Source organism: Hypanus sabinus, chromosome 1 (assembly GCF_030144855.1).
Source record: "Hypanus sabinus isolate sHypSab1 chromosome 1, sHypSab1.hap1, whole genome shotgun sequence".
Taxonomy (NCBI): Eukaryota; Metazoa; Chordata; class Chondrichthyes; order Myliobatiformes; family Dasyatidae; genus Hypanus; species Hypanus sabinus.
Window position 1 is genome coordinate 127,839,672 of NC_082706.1, and position 19,167 is coordinate 127,858,838.

Sequence of the window (19,167 nt, forward strand, 5' to 3'; positions counted from 1 at the left end):
AGTAATCTAGAAATTACTTAAAAGTACAGGCAGTCCCCAGGTTATGAATGAGTTCCATTCCTGAGTCTGTCTTTAAGTCGGATTTGAAGTCGGGACAGGTACATCCGGTATTATTTAGTGTCAGTTAGTCAAACATTTTTCTTAGTATATAGTACATATTTTACCTTTCTATGCATATAAAACACTTAAGAAACATGCATACAGTGTTTCAATAATTTAACCACTGCGTTGCTTAGTAATAATTGTAGCTTTCATTGGGGCAGGGCCTTTCACATTCTCCATTAAAGTTGTTCTGATCGTTGACTGACTGTAGCCTAACGCTTTTCCAATGACCAATGGTGTTTCACCTCTTTCCGATTGCTTTATTACTTCCACCTTATTTTCAATCGAGATCTTGATTACTTTCGTGAACAGAAACACTGCGGATTCAGAACAGTGCCGTCAGGTCCTAATGTCCACCACACAGAGACATGTTAAATAAAGTCCAGGGTTCCGCTGGGTCCTAAAGACCACTGCACTGATACATGTTAAATAAGGGACTTGAGCATCCGTGAAGTTTGGTATCCGCAGGTGGTCCTGGAACCAATCCCCCACGGATAAGGAGGGCCGACTGTATTCTGAGAGTTTTGTTGTCATCATTACTGGTACTTTTTAAATTCCAGATTATTTAATTAACTGAATTTAATTTCACAAGTTTACATAATGAGATCCCAACATGGCTTTGGTCAATAGTCCAGTACTCTGGATACATTTCCAAGAACTTAAACTATATGGAGCTGCCTGGTTCGGAAATTGCACCATCTTGAATCGCAAGACCCTGCAGCGAATAGTGAGGTCAGCTGAGAAGATCATTGGGGTCTCTCTTCCCACCATCACGGACATTTACACTACACGCTGCATCCGCAAAGGAAACAGCATTATGAAGAACCCCATGCAGCCCTCATACAATCTCTTCTCCCTCCTGCCGTCTGGGAAAAGGCACCAAAGCATTCGGGCTCTCACGACCAGACTATGTAATAGATTCTTCCCCCAAGCTATCAGACTCATCAATACCCAGAGCCTGGACTGACACCTTGCCCTATTGTCCTGTTTATTATTTATTGTAATGCCTGCACTGTTTTAGTGCACTTTATACAGTCCTGTTTAGGTCTGTAGACTAGTGTAGCTTTCTCCGTGTTGTTTTCTTTACATAGTTCAGTCTAGTTTTTGTACTGTGTCATGTAACACCATGGTCCTGAAAAACATTGTCTCATTTTTACTGTGCACTGTACCAGCAGTTATGGTCAAAATAACAACAAAAGTGACTTGACTTGACTTGACTTAATCCTTCATCAAAGTGCAGTCTAGCACCAAACCTGTCAATCATGTGAAACAGAAACAAAGATGGGGAAGGATGCAAATGATAGACAGGGTGGGCAATAAAGGATAAACTCTGAAACCCAAAGAGATAGCAAGTCAGGAAGATTTCTATATGTGAGAGCTTTCTGCAGAGCCCATAAACATCCTCACTCTGAATATTGCTTTGTAACTCAGCTTTAGCATCAGTTATATAAGTGCAGAAATTGATGTTAGTGTAAATTATTCCAGGATAGTGTTGTTGGATGCAACCATCACAAGATTAATGGGACAATGCTTGCTTGCCTACTTACACCTGTCCTTGACATAGACTCTATATATAGTTGTCAGGAGCCCTGCTCATGTGCTTTTGCACTCAATTCAAATGATGCTTGAAGTAATGAGTCACATTATTAACCACACAATTTAGAGAGCTGCTGTGTCACAGACTTCTATGTTGTCACTCCTTAAGAGGGAGCTTTCATGGAGAAAGCATACTCATTTAAAGACAACTTAAGTCATCAGTTTTTATTCCATGTTGTGTGCTGCACCAGCAGATAAAACAAACAAGAGTACCATTGCTCTGCCAGTTTTATGGTTCACTTCACACCTTTTATTATGCTTCCCTTCTATCATTGCACTGTGCTGCAGTTAATTACCAAGACGCTAGTAGGGGGAAGGAGTGTGTGGTTTCTACAGTGTTTCACAGAGAAATGGATTCTTCCGAGACTGAATGTCTTACTCAATCGGTAGGAATGAGTGGCAGGTTGCAAACTATCAGCTCCCTGCTATACAGCATATGTTTTATATGGGACATAGCTACTGATAATGATAATGGTACTTAAGGAAGCTTAGGTTCACAAGGAAGGCTGTAATTATCACAGCACAAAAAGATGCTGTAAACTCACCAAACTACTCAATTTTATCACATTGGACTCCATGCCAATTAGCTCTAAGGGTGTTTCTAGTGCCAGCTAATATGTTGCCCATTTAATATACAGCAGAGTACAATTCCATTCTTCAACAGGGTCAGATAATTCAATATTTTCACTACTTAATGACTTGTGATACAGTAAAAGAGCACCACAATTCTGTAGCAGCAATGACCATCAATGTCATCACAAAACGTTCATTAAGTCCCATATTACCGACTAAGCGTTTTTAACTCTCTGTAGACATTTATTTTAAGCCTTATTATAGAGTTATGCAGTGCAAATGCCTATTTTCCTGAACTTTTAAGAATGTGATTTGTCTGAAGAAGGATTTTTTTGTGTCCCATACTCTACTAGAGCCTCGACAACCACAATAGTGGTTTTTTCAAGTGGTTGTCTTGAAGGTTCTGTGAGTGGTCCCCCAAGTCCTTCTCACAGCGGTTTTTTTTTACGAAGCCGAGTTGCGAGCTCGACACTCAACCTGGCACGGATGGGAAGCGTGCCCAGGAGCAGCCCAACTGGGATTGAACTTGGGAACCTTTGCTCCGGAGTCCGGCACTGATGTCACTGCGCCACCAGCCGACCTTGAAGAAGGATAGAGAGCTATAAATGCAATCAGAAAGATGAATGGGTTAATAGAACACCAAGGCTGATTACACACGCCAACATGGGCAGCAGAGGTGAAATGAAGCTCATTCTACAACTAAACTATCATCAAGTATACTGGTATTACATTAAAGCAGCCTTCAAATGTCTAGACTAGTCAGCCTTGGAACACCCTGTCTTACAGAATTTCCTAATAAGCTGCAACTTAAAATTCTCACCTATGTTTTCAGGTCCTTTTCTAGTTCACATTGTCCTGTCTCTAAAATCTCCAGACCTCTAAATAACATACCTTCTTTTCTCAAATTCTGGCATCTAACATTCAATGCTGGAGTGAGTTGCTTGTTAGACTGGGGCTCTGGAAATGCCAAGCAACACCTCTCTGATTCTGTATATTCCTTTCAGACACTAAGGTTTGGGTCATCTGCCCTAAGATCTCCTGATCTACTGTAGCTCCTTGTTTCATTCGATTACCCTTATGGGAAACACATTTAGGTGGTTTTGCTTTATAAATGTTAGTTTTAATTTCAAATTTACTATAACTATAAACACCTACATTTATAAAGTATAGGGCTGTCAAGATGTAAGTATAAATATATGGAAGACTAAGGAATTCTATGTATTATCATTGAAGAGTTCTAATGCATTAGCAACTCACCACTTTCATTAAGGTTGGCTCATGTTGCAGACCTATCATGTGATTGTAATTATTTAACTGCATGCCAGAGTTTGGGACACAATTGTTCATACTCTTTGTGAAGTTCAATTTGTTAATTGAACTGTGTCATGAGCTGGGATGGTGGTTAGATGGGCTGTGGATTAGGGAGGGGGAAAGAATATCCTGGGCTCCTGCTTCTGATTGCTATTCAATCCTCCCTCCAAGCAAAGGTACAGTTATGAATGTCATAGTTCAGGCTTGATTCTTTTGGTAAAGTAGCCAGCTGCCATTCATAAAAATGGATAATAACTACTTGGGAGCTGTTGATACTTGTGGGACTGCAAGCCATGAAGAATCAGTAAAGAAGGGAGAAAATTAGAGAGGTACCAAAAGAATGTAATTGTTAAGTTCTTTTACTGCTATCACGGGTAACAGTAAGGATGGTGATAAAATTGAAGTATGTCAGGACTGCTCAACAGTCTTGCCTAGAAATTCACCCCTAGTCAGTAGTATTAAACAGGCCATATAGCAACTTTGACATTGGATATGCCTCCTACCATATCCAGAATACATGCAGAATAGAATGCAGTGGCATTTATATTTGACATATTTTGTACCAGCAACCAGGAATATCTAGGAAAAGATATTTAGTATATCCACAGAGCTTCCTGAAATAAGTTCCAACCAAAGTAGCAACTGCTGTTGTCTTGACAATAATGTATTTATTTGAAAGGAAAATTACCAAATGATAAATTGGAAGATAATTGAAGATAACAAATTCAAAGTGACAACATTGGACCTTCAATCATTTTTTGTGTAGAACAGATCCAACATGGACACATAAAGCAGGCTATTAATTATTATTTTCTGTTGGATGCAAATTAACCGTTGGGTTCATTAATCAATATTTAACTCAAGGAATTCTGGTATCTCTGTGTCTAATATTTTAATGCCAATGTTAATTTGATGAAGTGTTTTCCTCCATCAGAGTAACATCTGCTTACTAAGTTTGGCCTTTAAACACATGTTTTAAATGGACCCAGAAAATGACCAACAGCCATTTACATTCAATATTCCGTTAACATTCAACTTACTAGGTTCCATGCACTTTCCCCTAGATACTCACTTCAAAATAGGTAAATTCTTCAAAAGTGCAACTGATTCAACATCTTAAAGTGAATTTCACAAACACCAGCATATTTAACTTAGTGTTTGTGCTAGATTAGCTTAGTGCGTTGTATTCATTCCATAATCCACTGCTTCCCACATAAACTACAGATGGAAGGTAGACTCCTGCTTGGTTTATTAATACAAAGATGAAAGATTCTGCATTTACAACTTCCAGGCTTTTCCATTAATCTATGAAATCAGTCTTAGGTAACCATTATTACAGATATTTTAGGATTTTGTATACAAATCCGATCATGTGAAGTTCACTACTTTGTCACTAGTTTTTAATTCATTAATAGTGTTCTAATAAATATTTAAGATATAAATGCTATGCAGAAAATTAAGATGTAAACTAACTTTAGTTTTTTCTCTGGTTTGGTACCACCTTGTGTCTTGGTTCTACTTAATGCCTGGTCAGCAGATCCTTTCGTGCCAACAGCAATATTAGGTGAGGACATTTCTTACTTTTTCCCAGTTTTACTGCAAGTCAAGCAGATGAAATAAATCAAAAACATAAAATGCTGGAAATATTCAGCAAGTCAGGCAAAATCTGCTGGAGAAAGATAACATTTCAGACTAATGATCTTTTATCTGAACTATTCCCAGTATTTTCTGTTTTGATTTCGGACGACTAGCATCCGGAGTTTAAATGCATTTGTAAGATGAAATAAAGTGATTCAGTGACTTGAGACTCATTTGGAACATGGCATACAACAAATTAAATTCACTCACCACTCAGGTGATATGTTCGTTATCAACCAAATAACCCAGGAAATTTCCAGGTTTGATACTTGTTCTGTGATGAGCTAGCCGGTCTTGGAGAAGGTAAAAGAAAAGGGTGTGACAAATGGGTCCAGGAGGAGAAAAATCAGCCAGGGTTCCTGCTCCTGACCATTGCCTTCTGTCCAAACCCTTGCTTATCTGACCCATCCACTTACCTGCTGAAACAATGCACATGTGGGCACCTGCATTTAAGGTTTTCTAAAGGGCATTAATATGCAGATAATGAGCAAATGTTGGGGAAAGAGCTGGAGAATGGGACTGATGGGATTGCTCAACCAGGAACCTGTATGGACTCGATGGGCTGATTTCTCTGGCTTAACCGTGCTATGATTCCACCCATGTCCTGTGAGGATACGCTCAGTTCAGCTGTGACGCTCGCCAACACTCACACATGAAGAATGACAGCTTGTTCAGCTACTTAAAATTTGTTGGCACCCATGAGATCATATTCCAAAAGGAATCCATGCCTCCAGAAAAAAGGGGGAATGTAGGGGTGGAAAAATCTGAGACGCTGATGCACGCAATTGTCATCTTACAATCAATCTACCTTGAATTGATAGTATACATTTAAAATAAGCAACATCCTCTTAAAAACAGAGATCTTACTTTAAATGGCTGCTTTTTTTCTCAGTTTATTTGATCAAAAGTGAAAGTCTTGAATCTGAGCGTAGTTGGTTTAAAAGAACTGAGCATGACTTGCTATTGGAATTGTGATGCAATGTCCCCTGTGCCATTTTTCCCATACAGTTACCATTGATTTGTTCTGAGATCCAAATCATATCAGATTAAAAGATATTCCTGCCAGTTGACTATTTGGACACTTTCCCATCCTTCAATCATGTTGTTTTATCTGGGCATAACTATTGTAGTGTACAACACCACAATGACATCTTCAATTTAAAGATCAGCAAAATGAAAAGTCAAGCCAACTGTAATATAATCTTTATGTGATTAGTTTTCAAGCTATTTAAGAACTGTACATTTTTTTAAAAACAATATAGTACAAAATTATATATATTTTACAATGTTCACAGTATTGATGCTTATGCCCTGTTTCCTTTTCTCCATTTTTTCTCCTCCACATTAACCTGTTACATACATATTTTTTAAAAAGTTCCAATAAATGGTAAGTTCGTTGTTTGCCCTCTACCACAGGCTCATTGTACAGCTTGCCCAACTCTGGCCAGTTCTGTTGTTTGTTGACTTGCATGGCAGTTGACATATAGCATTTCATGCCCTGCCTGACAGTCCATAAAGCCATTAATTATGTGGCATGCAAAGCGATTATTCAAGACATTAACCCCCTCTGCCCCTTTCCCCCACTTTCCCACCACCAATCCACTCACCTTCTGTTTCCACCACACACCTCACCCTTCCCAAGATCGATTACCTCTTGCATTTGCCATTTTATATTCCATTGTAAACATTTTTTTAAGCTAAGCTTGAGGTGGCATTGAACATTTCATCCTCATTCCTGATGTGCACTATTATAGCTTGCTGTATTTTGTTTAATGAAATCAAGGCTGGAAATTAAAACTGCCCTCAAGAAATGTGTTAAAATCTGTTGCAATTGCTGGATTTATTGTTTTTTTCTTTCCAATTAGAAATAAATTGGCCTTGCCCAAAGATTGCAGCTACTTTCCTCGAGTGTATTTTGTTAGCTGGAGAGAAATGTCAATTTATTTTCATTTATTTTTACATCCCTTAAATGGAAAAGAATTAATAATTTCTAGACTTGGATTTCATTTTAATTCAAGAGCATATCACTTCCATGTTTTTGCTTATACCTTTGTGATAAACATAAAATATTTCTGACTGTAAGTGGAAACCTTTCCCAAGAATTGTAGCCTGTTTAATAAACAGCATGGCCTTAAGCAGAAGATCCGCTTTATTCTCCTTTTACAAAGATTTTACATTAACTGTAGTATTTTAAAGCTGTGGTATGTTGTAGACTCCAGGGAATTATGCAGTACAACTTTTTGAGCGCACTAAAATGCTATCATTAACAAATTAAAATTAACTTATTTTTATGGAGTCATGAAGTCATACAACTTGGAGACAGACCCTTTGGCTCAATTTATCCATGTCAGCCAAGATGTCTCCTTTGCTTCCAGTTGATCCATGTTCCATAAGTGCATTTTACAGTTGTCTTTCCTTCATTTATGATGGTGTAAAGTTGTTCTTGCTGGTCCTTTTCAAATAGCCTCTTCAAATATCCAAGACGCAGGCGACAGAGACCAGAACTTTGTTTCTCTCTCCACACATGCTGCCTGACATGCTGAGTATTTGCAAAATATCCTTTTTCCCAGGTTTCCAACATTTCCATTTGTTTTGTGCTTCAGGTACAAGTTTGTTAAGCAAACAAACGTGCAGTCCCTTCAGCTGTGAGAAGTACTGGAGTTCACTTCAATTGTGCTTTTACGAAGGGTGATTGATAAGTTTGTGGCCTAAGGTAGAAGGAGTCAATTTTTGAAAACCTAGCACATTTATTTTTCAACATAGTCCCCTCCTACATTTATACACTTAGTCCAGTGGTCGTGGAGCATACGGATCTTAGGCCTCCAGAAAGTGTCCACAGCAGGGGTGATTGATAAGTTTGTGGCCTAAGGTAGAAGGAGATGAGTTATGCAGCTCTCTTTACATGCACATGCACATGCACATGCACTTCAGTGATTATGCAGAAAGTTTGAAGTTAATAGCACATCTCCTACCTTAGGCCACGAACTTACCAATCACCCCTGATGAATTATTAACAAACTTTCTGCATAATCACTCAGAGTTGACCTGCATGTGTATGTAATGAGAGCTGTATAACTCATCTCCTTCTACCCTGGGCCACGAACTTATCAATCACTCCGCTGTGGACACTTTCTGGAGGTCCAAGATCCGTATGCTTCACGACCACTGGACTAAGTGTGTAAATGCAGGAGGGGACTATGTTGAAAAATAAATGTGCTAGGTTTTCTAAAATTGACTCCTTCTACCTTAGGCCACAAACTTATCAATCATCCCTCGTACATTGGAAACAACGAACACTGAGTCTGGTCTCAAGACTTCAACTGACCCGGTGATAATATTAAAAGAAAGTGGGAAAACCAGAATTAGAATCAGGTTTTTTTTATCACCGGCATGTGACGTGGAATTTGTTAACTTAGTAGCAGCAGTTCAATGCAACACATAATCTAGCAGAAAGAAAAAAAATAAATAAAATTTTTAAAATAATAATAATAATAATAATAAATAAACAAGAAAATCAATTACAGTATACATATATTGAATAGATTTTTTTAAGCGTGCAAAAACAGAAATTCTGTATATTTTTTTAAAAAGTGAGCTAGTGTCCAAAGATTCAATGTCCTTTTAGGAATTGGATGGCAGAGGGGAAGAAGCTGTTCTTGAATCGCTGAGTGTGTGCCTTCAGACTTCTGCACCTCCTACCTGATGGTAACAGTGAGAAAAGGGCATGCCCTGGGTGCTGGAGGTCCTTAATAATGGACTCTGTCTTCCTGAGATGATTCATCCAAAATAGGGATGATTCAGCCAATCGACACCTATTGTGTGCACGATCTACATACTTCATTTCCACCCTTTACCACTGGCAAGCCTTAAAATAAGGACACTGAGTCCCTTCCCTCGCTGTTGGTATTTTGATAATGCTCTTCAAGCTCTAACATGTTACAGAATGAACATTTACTTTTAATTCCTCCCTGGCATACAATGTCACTGAGATTGTTGACACTTACCACCTATTCTTACTAGCGATGGAAAGATGGTGATGAGCCATTTAGTAGTCATTTAAGATTGTTTTCCATCTGTAGTTACACAATGGTTAAGGACAGGTATATTGTTACAAAATCCAACAGTTTCACTGTTACCATGAAACTACAATTGGATGCCAGTTCTGTGCAACATCCATGAAAGGAAGTGGGTGCTAAACTTTATCCAGGTGAGTAATATTGGGTCAAATGTATAATGGTAGTTACACACTGCTTCCAAAGGTCATTTTAATTTAAGTTAATGCAGTTGAACTTCAAAGGGAAGGAACACACAGCACATATTATATGGATGACGGATGATTTTCCAGGCATTGACTTCTTGCCTTTTATTCATGAGCTCTCTGGCTTACTAACCCTGAAACCTTTGCTACTTTATGTCTATGAAATTATGATCTATGATCATATGAACTCTGAAATCATTTTGGCCTACGTAATAGATGTTACTGATAAAAACATATCAATTGGAGAAACTCTCTTTTGATTATGTAAACTTTTTGCCGTTAACCTTCTTTGTGGTTTTTGGGAATGACCATCATACTACAGCTTTAAAAATACATTTCAAACTATTTATATTGCTTGATTAATTGCAGCTGAATGTAATTTATTTGGAAAGTGAAACTTTTGCAACCTGGTGCAGCTGAGAGAGAGCTAATGCATCTGCTGTTGTCTGCATATAGATGAAAATCAGACTGTCAACAATGAGACCAGCAGCCTGGCACAGCCCCACCCCTACAAGAAACGAGAGCCTGTGGATGTGCCATACCAAACAGGGCAGCTTCATCCAGCCATTCGGGTAGCAGACCTGCTGCAGCACATAACACAGATGAAATGTGCCGAAGGTTACGGATTCAAAGAAGAGTATGAGGTAAGACCAGAAACCAGGAAGAAACTTCTTGTATAATGCTCAATGTTCACTAAATATAACTTGGGATAATAGTCAAACCACACACATCTGTTTCAAAGACAACACCTGAACTTCTGAATTGCAAAGAACAGAAACTTTTCTTCATGATATGACCAGTATAAGCATTGAATATCAAGTATGTTCAGAACAAGTACATAGATGAACATCACACTGTCAATTAATTTTATACCTTACTTCTTTGCACTGTATTTTTGCTGCATATAAGATGGTGAATGAACGTGATTCAGATTCTGAACCTGATTCTGGTTTAGCACAGTTAGTTGCAAAGTCCCCTCTCTAACTCATTCCTTCTTTCTATCTTCCCCCCCACAATAAATAACATACAGTTATTGAATGTACATAGAAACAGCATTACAGCCCACCACTTCAATGCCAACCATCATTGCCTATCTACAGTAATCTCACCTGCCCGCACTAATTCCATATTTCTCTGTACCCTGCTGATTCAGGTGTCTTCCCAGATCCTTCTTACATTTTGCTACTGTCCATATCTCCAGCACTTCCACTGGCAGCCCATTCTCCAGTTAACTACTCTGTGTGGTAGGGAAGAGATTAATTTTCATTCATCTCCTCCCTCTCACCTTAAGCCTATACCTTCTAGTTTTAGATACCCCTACCAAAGGAAACAAACTAACTATCTGCCCTATCCATGTCTTTTACAATTTTATATAGCTCTATAATGTCACCTCTCTGCTTATTTTGCTTTGCGGAAGATAACCAATCCTATCCAATCTCTGTTTATAACTCAGGTCTTCCAACTCAGGCAACATCCTTGTGCATCTTTTCTGCACTCTCTCCAGTTTAAGTACATCTCTCCTGTAGTGTAGCAACCAGATCTACACACATTACCTGAAGTACAGCCTAACTAATACTTCGTACAACTGTAACATGGCTCCCTTTGTGCATTCAGTGCCCTGGCAGATGAAAGCAAGCATGTAATACTCCTTCTTCACCACCCTGTCAACCTGGGTAGCCACTTTCAGAGAGCAATGTATATTTACCCCTTGGTCTCTGCATTCATCAACACTCCCAAGGGCCTGCCATTCACAGCGCATGTCCTGCCCTAGGGAGATTCCATATTCACCTTCTGCTGTGCACATTGAATTTGCTATATGGTAACATATAGAAAACTACACCACATAATCAGCCCTTTGGCCCATCTAGTCTGTGCTGAACCATTTAAACTGCCTAATTCCACTGAACTGCACCCGGACCATACCCTACCTACCCCTCCCATCCATGTACCTATCCAAACTTCTCTTCAATGTTGAAACAAAATCACAACCACTATTTGAGTTGACAGTTCATTCCACAATCTCACTGCCCTCCGAATGAAGGAGTTTCCCCTCATATTCCCCCTAAACATTCCACCTTTTACCCTTAACCCATGCCCTCTAGTTGTTGTCTCACCCATGTCAGTGGAAAAAGCCTGCTTGCATTTGCCCTATCTACACCCTTCATGATTTTGTATATGTCTGTCAAATCTCCCCTCAATCTTCTACTTTCCAAGGAATAAAGTCCTAACCTGGTTCAATCTTTCTTTGTAATTCTGGTCTTCCAGTCCTGGCAGCATCCTTGTAAATTTTCTCTGTACTCTTTCAATCTTATTTACATCTTTCCTGTTGGTAAGGGACTAAAACTTCACCAATGTCTTAAACAACTTCAACTTAACTCCTCAACTCAATACTTTGATTTATGAAGGCCATTTTACTAAAAGCTTGTGACCCTATCTACCTGTGATGCCACTTTCAATGAATTATGGACCTGCGTTTCCAAATCCCTTTGTTCTACCACACTCCTCCGTACCCTTCCGCTCATTGTGTAAGACCTGTCCTGATTGATCCTCCTAATGTACAACACCTCACACTTGTCTGCCTTAAATTCCATCTGCCACTTTTTAGCTAATTTTTCCAGCTGGTCCAAATCCCACTGCAAGCTTTGATAGTCTTCCTAGCTGTCCCCTACACATCCAGACTTGGTGTCATCTGCACATTTGCTGATCCAGTTAACCATGTTATCATCTAGATCATTGACATAGATGACATACAACAATGTACCCAACACCAGTCCCTGTGGCACTCCACTTGACACAGGCTTCCAGTCAGAGAGGCAAGCATCTACTACTACTCTCTGCCGCCTTCTGCAAAGCCAATGTCTAATCCAGTTTACTATCTCATCTTGAATGCCAAAGGACTGAACCTCCTTGACCAACCACCCTTTCAGGCCCTTGTCAAATGCCTTGCTGAAGTTCATATAGACAACATCCAATGCCTTACCTTCATGAACTTTCCTGGTAACTTCCTCAAAAAAATCTATAAGATTGGTTAGACTTGGCACATCACACACAAAGCCATGTTGACTATCCCTAATCAATTGCTCTCTATCCAATGACTCAAATATCCAATCCCTCAGAAGACCATCCAATAACTTTCCCTCTATGAAACCGAATTTAGTGGATATTCCTAACATAAGGAGATTTCATTTTCATTTCTCCAAGTACCATTCCTTAAGTGGATTAGGGAATTTTAAGTGTCATTTAAAGCAGTTTTCAATAGTACGTTAGATAATAACAGCATGATTTATTATATACTTGGTATGAAGATAAGCCTTAGAGTGCTGTTACTTGCAATGATTCATGTTTTCATAACCTGTGCTTCCGAGCATGAATATACACATGACATACTTGGGGAAGTTTCCACTGCTTAGCACTGATAGGAACCTCACATGTAGTTGGCGAAAACTGGAAACAGACTGCTCTGCGCTCTGTGAGACTGTTTGTAATTTATGCAATATTCACTGGTTACACACAAGGCCCAATGCCACCAATTCTGATTGGACTCATTGCTGGAGCTTTTGGCACATAATTTCCAAGTAACCCACATTCCAATCCTAACTAACTGTGTACACTGGCTGCCTGACATTTCCAAACTCATGACTCACCACCTTTCTGGTGAAATCAGAAGATGAATGCACTCCTTGCAACACAATTAGATAATTCTCCTGATAGTTCTCCCCTTGTCTGATATATTGATTACCAATAAATAAAATTATTTTTAAAACACATCTAATCTGTTGGCCAGGTAATTTTCCTCTCAGGTTTTTCATTGCAGTCTTTGATAGATTTGTCCTTCATCCCTAATGAGCCCATGCCACACCAAGAAGATTGGTCACCCCACAAGGCATCTGTGTTGGTGAAAGGCCTTTGTAAAACTTACTGATTTCAAGTTGGACAGGAGTAAGTCTAATATACCTTTGAGTAACTTTATTCCTTGCCCACAATGTACTAGCAATCAGTGATAGACAGCCTTTATTACTGGACGTGTTATCTTGTAATAATTTATTGCAACACCTTGCTGTTTTGGCTGATCCTTAAAGCACAAATATTGCTACTTATTTCACTGCTACTCAGCTGGGCAGTAGCAGGTCAGTTTGTACTGAACTACTAGAAGAGAGTTCATCTAGTGAGACATTCTGGGGAGAACTGAAGAATAAGAATGATAAAATTGTTATGATGCTGTTATAGTTTTGACCTGCCAATAGACATCAGGAGATGGAACAGCAGATATGTAGGTAGATTATGCAAAGATATGACAGTTGTTTAGTGAGCGAATCAGAATTGGGTTTATTATCACAGACATGCCAACAAATTGGTTGTATGGCTATGACATTACTGTGCAAGGTGTAAAAATTACGATGTTTCAAAAATAAATAGAGCAAAAGATGAATAATGAGGTAGTGTTCATGGGTCCGTGGACCATTTAGAAATCAAGAAGAGTGGAAGAAGCTACTTAAATTTCCCAAAACTGACCATTTAGTAACTGACTAAATGGTAGAATTAGTTACAGTTGGTGGATCCAGGAAGGTTTATTGACAAGTGTATTTGTAGTTGAACAAAGGAAAGGGCAATACTGGGCCTTCTATTAGAAAATTAGTCTAGTCAGATGATTGGAGTTTCAGTGGGAGAGTGTTTTAGAAACAGTGATCATAACTCCACAAATATTAAGATATTAACTATTAAGACAGTTATGGATAAGGACAGGACTGGAGTTCGGAGAGGGGGGGAAGACTGATTACGGTAGGTTACACAGGAACTGGGGAGAACAGATTGGAAGCAGCTGTTAAAGTCCATATCTGACATGTGGGAGTCTAAAATTTAAAAGCCAGCTGGTCAGCTCTTCTGAGGAAGAAAGACCAGGATGGTGGATGCAGGAAACTTAAATGATGAGAAGTTACTCAGAAAGAGAAAGGAAGATTACGTAAGGATTAGGAAGAGCAATCTAAATGAAATTATTAAGAACTTAAACAGTGAGTTAGGTCTTGAAATATCCCTGCTGAGCAGGATTTATTGTATGCATAGGCTAACAGCAAGAGATTTGGTTTGGGAGAAGATAGGACTAGTCAGAAGCAAAGGAGGGAAGTTATGCTTGGAGCCAGGATTTAGGTGTGGTACTGAATGAGTAATTGCACTGGTATTCACCAAGGAGAAGGACGTGAAGGACATTAGAGAAGGGGTATGCTGATATTCTAAAGCATGTTGATATAAAAGAAGAGGAACTGGGTCTTTTGAAGAACATTTAAGGTGGTTTGTTCCCAAGGCCTCATGGGCTTTATCACAGGTTACTGGCAATAGCAAGAGATAACATTTCTGGGGCCCTGACACAGATCTTTTAGCCACAGGCAAAATCCCAGAGGACTGGGGAGAAGCAAATATCGTTCCTCTGTTTAAGAAAGGTGGTAGGGAGAAACCAGGATATCATAGGCCAATGGACCTAACATCAGTGATAGGGAAATTATTGGAGAAGCTTCTTAAGGATTTACTCCTACCTAGAAAAGCATTAACTTATTAGCAATAGTCAGCATGCTTTTGAACAGAAGTCGTGGATTATAAACTTGATTATAATGAGGGGGTGACAAAGATGTTGCATTTGTTTTACTAAACATTTGACAAGGTCCCTCTGATAAACTAATCCAGAAGATAAGGGCATATGTTTGATTGGATTCAAAATCAACTTGACCAGAGAAGACAGGAGAGTCGTGGGAAGTGTTATTCTGGCCAGTGTTGTTCCACAGGGATTATTGCTAGGACCTCTCTTGTTTATATATAAATGATTTAGATGAAAATGTTGATGAGCTGATCAGTAAGTTTGCAAACAATGCAAACGTTGTCAGAGTTGTGAATTGTGAACCAGGTTGTCAGTGAATAAAGTGACATACACTTTATACAAGTGACATACAGGAGACATGCTGCAGTGTTTGATGGTTGAATTGTTATTGCTCTATTTCAAAATGATCTATAGTTGTATTATTATGGCTCTATTTCAACCATAGAACACTACAGTGCAGAAACATACCCTTCAACCCATCTAGTCTGTGATGAACAAGTAATCTGCCTAGTCCCGTCAACCTCCACCTAGTCCTCCATACCCCTCCCATCCATGCCCAAATTTCTCTTAAATGTTGAAATAGAACCCACATCCACCACTTCCACTGGCAGACCGTTCCATACTCTCACTACCCTCTAAGTGATGAAGTTCCCCCTCATGTTCCCCTTTCACCTTTTACCCTCAATCTCTAGCTCATGGGTCACATCTAGCTATGGTCAGATGGAGTTTAATCTGAAGAAATGTAAAGTGTTGCACTTTGGGAGAACAAAAGTAAGAGGAAAGTATTCAGTAAATGAAGAGCACTTAAGTACAGAGTGATCTTGGGATGCAAGTCGTAGCCTCCTCAATATTGCAGCAGACGTAGATAAGTAGGTAAATGTGGTGTATAGCATACTGACCTTCATCGTTTGGGATGTTGAGCATAAAAGTAGGAAAGTCATATGTAAAACCTTGGTTAGGCCGAATCTGGAATACTGGGTGCAGTTCTGCTCACCACAATACATTGCAGGAAGGATGTGGAGGGATTGGAGAAGAGGTGCACCTGGAATAGGGAGTATTAGAGACTGGTCAAATTTGAATTGTTCTCCCTGGAGCACAGGAGGCTGAGGGGTGACCTGATAGAAATAAATAACATTTTAAGCAGAATAGAACAGAATGTATTGTTCCCAAAAACTAGAGGGGAGACATTTAAAGCAAGAGGGAGAAAGGATCAAGGAGAGTTGCAAGACAGATATTTTTAGCAGTGACTGCTTTTGGGTTGTGGTGGAAGCAAATAAAACAGGAGCATTTCAAAAACATGTAGTTAGGCAGATTGACAGGTAAGGAACAAAGAGAGAGGGATTGGATGCAGGCAGACAGGATTGATTTAATTAGTATCACGGTTGGCAAAGACATTATGGGCTGAATGGCCTATTCCTGTTCTGTACTGTTCTATGTTCTAAAAATACACTAAACTAGCGAAGTAGGAGATACACCTCACAGCTGCAATTATACTGTAAATCAAAACAACCTCAGAGAGAGGTCTTTGCTAGCAGAGAATAATGATTAGCTGCACTGAACATAATACAGCTGTTACTCTGGCACGAAAGATGATCTACACTTAACCAACATGACAAACCTCACATGGAAATCAATGAGATTTCAAGTGCATACTGACAGTGATTCACCAGCAACAAAATGCATTGTGTTCAATAATGTATCGGTGTGTAGATCCCATCTTCTCAGACTGAAAATGAGATGCAAGAGCTTTGTAATTAATCAGTGGGAACAGTGGGGTTATTGCAGAGATCCATTGGTATATCAGTAACAAAGCTGCTGTAATAAAGGAATGAACCCTCAAGTACATTTTTTGTGGCTTTATGCCTACAGTGATTTCTTTCCTTACTGTGGGCGAATGACTTGTTATGGACAATTTCATAAATGCAGGCAGGTATATCCAGCACATTCAAATTGCCTTTCTTCAAGCATGACACAGGATATTGCAATTGTTAAATGGATAACTTAGTTCCATAGGATTGCACAGAATATACCACAAACACTATGCCGTAGGATTATGAGAATATACAGCACAAACACTATTCCATAGGAATATGCAGAATATACATCAGGAACACTATGCCAAAAGATTACACAGAATATATACCACAAACACCATTCCATAGGATTATGCAGACTATGCAGCACGAACACTATGCCAGTGCGCATGATCCTCATAGCCTCCTACTGACATTTCTCATTTAAATCTATCAGTGCTTATCCAACTGGTCCTTAAATTGGGAAACCAGTGATTGCAAATGCTGGAACCTGGAGCAACTTAGAATCTGCTGGAGAAACTCAGTGAGACAAGCAGTATCTATGGGAGGAAAGAAATTGTTGACATTTCAATTTGAAAAGCTGCATAAGATCCTCAAATCATCTACACTATTTGCTTCAGTCACTGACTATGGAAGTGATTGCTTCATTCTCCTTGCTTTGTTGTAAAGAAGGTTTCTCTGAATTCCCTTTTGGATTTATTTGTATTATATTGGAAATAAAACTAATGGACTTTTGCTTCTCCCCCATAAGTTGAAATATCCTCTTTATATTCATGCTAACAAAACCTTGGATTATTTTTTTTAAAACTTCAGGCTCAAGAAAAAAGATTTCAGACAGTTTACCCTTTCCTGATATATATAGCCTTGTTTTGATGGTATCATCCTTGGAAGTCCTTCCTTTACTCGGTCTACTGTCTCTCTATTCCTTCCAGAAAATGATGAATAGAATTGTGTATATAGCACTCTAAGTATGGTCTTGTCAAGGTTTGACAATGATTGTATGTACACTTGGTGGCCTCTTCATTAAGAACACCTTGGATATGTAAATATCTAATCAGCCAATCATGTGACAGCAACACAGTGCATAAAGTCATGCAGACGTGGACAAGAAGTCAGATGTTGTCCACCCTAAAGATCAGAATGGGGAAGAAATGTGGTCTAAGTGACTTTGACCATGGAATGAATGTTTGAGTATCTCTGAAACTGCTGATCTCCTGGGATTTTCACACAAATTTAAAGTGGATGGGCTACAGCAGCAGAAGAGCACGAACATACACTCACTGGCCACTTTATTAGGTACCTTTTGTAGGTTCTCTGCTTTTCAATCCATATTCTTTCCATCTTTGGTTTCTGTTCTCAAGAAGGTGAAGGACTCTCAGACTTTTTTTAATCTTTTAACCTTTAAGTATTCTATCAAACTAAGGCAGCTAGCTGCTTCTACATCAGCCTTGCCTTAAAGCACATGGCACCTGCTTCTGCCAGAAGATCATGGGATCAGAGGCTGAAGGATGGAAACCAGGTCAATATTTTTGTAATGTCAGAATGTTGCATAACAAAAGATAGAAGAGTAATGCATAGGAACATGTCATAGAGTAATAGAATAGTACAGCACATAAACAGTCCCTTTGGCCCAGCTCATCCATGCTGAACCACTTAAACTGTCTTGTCCCATTGACCTGCACCTGGTCCATAGCTCTCCATACCCCTCCCATCCATGTTCCTATCCAAGTTTCTCTTAAATATTGAAATCAGCCCTACATCCACCACTTGCAGCCCATTCCACATTCTCACTACTGCCTGAGGGAAGTAGTTCTTTCTCATGTTCTACTTAAACATTTCACCAATTACCCTTAACCCATGACCTCTAGTAGAAATCTCACCCAACTTCAGTGGAAGATGCCTGCTTGGATTTACCCGATCTATAGGCCTCATAATTTGGTATACTTCAATCCAATCTCCCCTTAGTCCTTTGCAATCTAGGGAACAACTTCTCCCTGTAACTTAGGTCCTCAATTCCTGGCAAGATTCCTTTAAATTTTCTCTGGACTCCCAGACCCCTCTGTCCCGTTGCACTACTCAGTGCCCTACTGTTCATCATACATCCCATCTTGATTTGTCCTTGCAAGGTGCAGCTGTTCACATTAGTAAGCGTCAAATTCCATCTGCCATTTGTCATCCCATATTTCCACCCGGTCCGGATCCTGCTGCAAGCCATGAAAGCCTTCCTTGCTGTCCACCTCACCCTTAATCTTGGTGTGGTCTGCCAATTTGCTGATCCAGTTAACCAC

The 19,167-nt window shown here is 39.3% G+C and overlaps 1 protein-coding gene across 10 annotated transcripts in view; it reads left to right on the forward strand.

Annotated features, from left to right (window-relative positions):
• LOC132397357 (receptor-type tyrosine-protein phosphatase mu-like) overlaps positions 1–19,167 on the forward strand; it is a 981,490-nt gene that overhangs the window by 827,837 nt on the left and 134,486 nt on the right. For 5 of the 10 annotated variants that reach the window (XM_059976027.1, XM_059976043.1, XM_059976078.1 and 2 more), the window contains 2 exons: positions 5,117–5,146; positions 9,935–10,122. In XM_059976027.1, the coding sequence (XP_059832010.1) occupies positions 5,117–5,146; positions 9,935–10,122 (218 nt within the window). The remainder of the gene's footprint in view (positions 1–5,116; positions 5,147–9,934; positions 10,123–19,167) is intronic. The other 5 variants (XM_059976052.1, XM_059976068.1, XM_059976093.1 and 2 more) reach the window with 2 other exon arrangements.